Source organism: Protomyctophum bolini (assembly GCF_963924005.1).
Source record: "Protomyctophum bolini genome assembly, chromosome: 4".
Taxonomy (NCBI): Eukaryota; Metazoa; Chordata; class Actinopteri; order Myctophiformes; family Myctophidae; genus Protomyctophum; species Protomyctophum bolini.
The window spans coordinates 21,057,523-21,061,525 of NC_137865.1; the positions used below are offsets into that span (position 1 = coordinate 21,057,523).

At 40.8% G+C, this 4,003-nt stretch overlaps 1 protein-coding gene across 1 annotated transcript; it reads left to right on the plus strand.

The window, feature by feature from the left end:
- Positions 1–398: 398 nt before the first annotated feature.
- etfbkmt (electron transfer flavoprotein subunit beta lysine methyltransferase) lies at positions 399–3,097 on the plus strand (the record flags this gene model as incomplete). The annotated part of the gene is made up of 3 exons (XM_080762125.1): positions 399–688; positions 1,592–1,722; positions 2,277–3,097. The coding sequence occupies 3 exons, from the start codon at positions 399–401 to the stop codon at positions 2,624–2,626; spliced, it is 771 nt and encodes a 256-aa protein (XP_080618251.1). The 3' UTR covers positions 2,627–3,097.
- Positions 3,098–4,003: the final 906 nt, after the last annotated feature.

Sequence of the window (4,003 nt, forward strand, 5' to 3'; positions counted from 1 at the left end):
CATAAAATTGAACGACACCCTCATGGATCATGGGCCCAATTCAGCCCATTGTAAAAAAATCTAGAGTTGCAAATTGCGGCTAACTACCGCCCAGCTATTTCTATTCTTAGCTCCATCTCGAAAGTGATGGAAAATAGTCCATGGTGGTTCGGCTTCGCCTTGGTGGTTAAACTCCCTGTCGTTGAATGATCTCCCGACAATGACCACCTAACCAGATATTATCCTTAACATACGGATACGTTACATTCTTTATAATTATTTTCTCTCATATGGTCCGTGAGAGTGTCTAGAAATGGAACCAATGTTTATATTGCTTTTAGAGCAGCACGGCCGCTGGACCAAATGTCCTCTGCTATTACATCCGTGTGGAAACAAATAACAGTAGCTGCTTTGTGAAGATGTTGGGACTTTTAAAACAGCAAAGTGTCAGTCGTGTTTCAACACTTGTCAGAGCATTCGGCACAAACAGGAATACATGCTTTTTTAAATGCTATGATGACACTGATCATGATGTTAGGACGTTTATTCTCGATAATACAGAGATAGTGGGAGGACAAAACCTTACACCAGAGATCAAGTTGAGATTATTCACTCCAAACTGTCGATTTTGGCACGCAAGACCAGAGCTTTGGCCGTTCCCAGACCCATTCTGGGCAATATACTGGCCAGGGGGACAGGCATTGACCAGGTATTATGAACTCACATTAAGCAGTGTGCTGCTAGTTTAAGGTTATGGAAATCACTGGTGGACAAGTAGCCTACACCTTTTATCCCACGATTTTGTAACCCATTTTTTCACTCAGTGTCAATTATCTAATGCAATCCTGGGTGCCAACCTGGGGGGCAGCAGACTGACCTCATGCTTCCTTCTATGCATGAGGAGTCCAAGCTGCTTCTTTTCACCTTCTTTGCACGTGGAAGGAACGTTATTCCGACCAGTTCCTTCCTTTCCCCTCCATCAGGCACCCCGGCTGGCCAGGGGGAGATAGTTTAGAGACCAGGATTACTGCATGTTTTTGTGAGGGGTCTACCCTAGGGGACACGAGGAGAACATGCAAACACCACACAGAAAGGCCCTTTCGCCAACTATGATGCGGAGGAGGGAACACGCCCCCAGCGCCCACATAAAATACACCCGCACACTGTATTTGCTCGGTACATGACCTTCCTCAGGCATGCCTGAGGAAGGTCTGGAGGGACCGAAACGTTGCTTCAATAAATAAGAAAATACTCATGTAGCGAGCAAATACACAGTGTGTGGGTGTATTCTATTGCTTTCTTTGATGTCCACTGGCCTACGCACCTGTGCATATGCCTGACTTCTAGGTGTGCGAAAGTTTTCTCCTACAGTTGAATGAATTAACTAAAATCCTAATAAAAGTTCAAAATTGTATAATTTTTTGGGGGTAGGCTAAATATTTAAAATTTCACAACACATTGATGTTAAAAAGAAATGTGACTTGTAGGCTACTTTTGAATACTTGAGTACTTACGTACTTGGTCCACCACTGCAGACAAGACAATTGTTCTGATAAATTATTGTGCAACCTGCGAACTTGCTAACTTGTATTTTCGTATGCCACCTCCCTAGATACCTCCTCGATAATCCCAGAGTGTCCCGGGGCAAGAGAGTGTTGGATCTAGGAAGTGGCTGTGGAGCTTCAGCCATCGCTGCCAAACTATGTGGTGCAGCGCATGTTGTTGCAAATGACATCGACACTGGTGAGGCATCAATAGATTCTTAATTTCTTTATCCATAGTTTTATTTGTAGTCCCAATTTTGGGATGCAACAGTTGATCAAACTAATCGATTACGAAATAATAAAGTCCACAACGTGGTACAATGCGTCATGTTGTAAGCTTGTAGATCAGCTATATTTGTTGTTTTTGCATGACAGACCGTTGTATGACAAAGTATGAAATATGTGGTTAATCATACTAATCAATTTAGTTGATTTGTTGATATATATGTTTTTATTTAATTAAAAAAATGTCAACTACTCGACAAATCTACAAATTATATCAATAGAATATAATCACTAGATCCCAATTAACAGTCACAAAATATTTTCAGTAAATGATAATCTCACTAGAATTTGTATTTGATGAATTAGTATCAAAACAGAAATAGATCTAAGTCACCCTCCTATAGGACCACAGAACTTTTTTGTGTTTATTCTTTTAGCCTAAATGTCGGTCAGTACCTCGTGCGGTTTACATTTCTATTCTGACTAATAAAGTATTAAATCATTCAATCAAAAATTATTTCATTCCAGTTGCCACCATTGCTATCCGAATGAACTGTGCGCTAAATGCTGTGGAACCACTCACTTGTATGACTGACAATATGATTGGTTCAGAGCTGGCAGACTATGATCTCATTCTTCTGGGAGACATGTTCTATGAGGAGGCCCTAGCAGATAGTCTTCATAACTGGTTGGATCACTGCATCAAAACACATGGCACTCAGGTTTTGATTGGAGACCCAGGGAGAGCTCCACTGGAGGGACACAGGATTAAAAAGCTCCTCCGTCAACTGGCCCAGTTTGAGTTGCCTGAGTCTGTCAGAGAAGAGAACTATGGCCTCACCTGCAGTACTGTTTGGCACTACAGCCCAGAACTCTAAACTTTACTTTATTTTCAGTCCAGGTTACTGTGGCAAACAGGGACATCAGTACATCAGTGTGATGTGTCATCCTAATTTATTTTTCGTGGACGAACTTTGCCCGATCCTTTCTTAGTTATTCCATTACAGTCTGTGGTCTATTACTGAATCACTGTTAATTGCATGCACTTTCAACTGGAATTGTGTTTTATGATTTTCATCTTGAATATATCTTTGTTTTGTGTCAATGATGCCTAAAGGTCTTTTCCCAGATATTAAACATCAGTAGGCTATAAACATATATTGAATGTGTATATTCCAAAACAACAGTAGATGCATAATATCACATTGTAGTTCATTGGCAAGACAGCAGAGGGCAGCCATGATCCATTAGAGTGACATTTCAAGCATCAACTATATACCTTAGTTGACTTTTTGAGTGGTGCAACTGCTCCAAGGAACAGCAATGTCCGTGTCTGCCTATGTGTTCGCCTATGTATGTGTTAATGAGCACGAGTATGACTATTAGTACCAGTAGGGGTGCTGTTGTGCCAGAAAGAGAGATAGTGCTGTACTGTTGCCTGCTAATGAGAGAGAGAGAGAGAGAGAGAGGAGGGGGGGGCAGAGAGAGGGGAGTTGCACCACTCAGTTCACACGGGTGTGATTTTGTTTTATGGATCCAACATTGTCATAATATCTACCTGTATTAAAAATAAATTGGTTGGTTGTAGACGGATATCAGTCACCTGTCCTAAAAGACTAGTATGCTCACAACACATCGCAACCGTTTACAAAATAGATGTAGTTCAGTTCAGCTATCTCCGGCAAAGAATGGAAAAAAGGAATGGATCTAGTAGCTGGACCTTAGATTCTTACAACAAGCAACATTAAATTACAGCTGTACACTTCCATGTCACAGTAACATGAACACCAAGTATCAACATACAACAGAACTACAGCCTTTGCAAAGAACGAATGTAAACCAGTCAGATCTAGCGGTTCTACTAGACTGCATCCATCTGGGTTTACAATTGCAAAATGGAATGAATTGTCCATTGGGATAAATAAAGTAATCAGAATCAATAGTTATCTTTATTCTGAATCTGAATCCTTCAACTGGGTCATGTAATTCATGGAACATAATCCAATACAGAATGCATTCAGACAGACACAAACATACACACACAATAGCAGCAGATGATTGCATTTCCCTTTTGAATGGCAAGGACTAGTGGCTGTTCTGCCCGTTGTTGAAAGCATTCAAGGGTATTCAACCAGAAATAAGTCAAATATTTACTGTTGTTTTTCCCTAATAAAGTTGTTTTTATTTTTGTTGCTTCCTCTTGCCCCCCATGTCTGGGTCCTCAGAAAAGGTAGACTAGTGGGTAGCCTAAATTG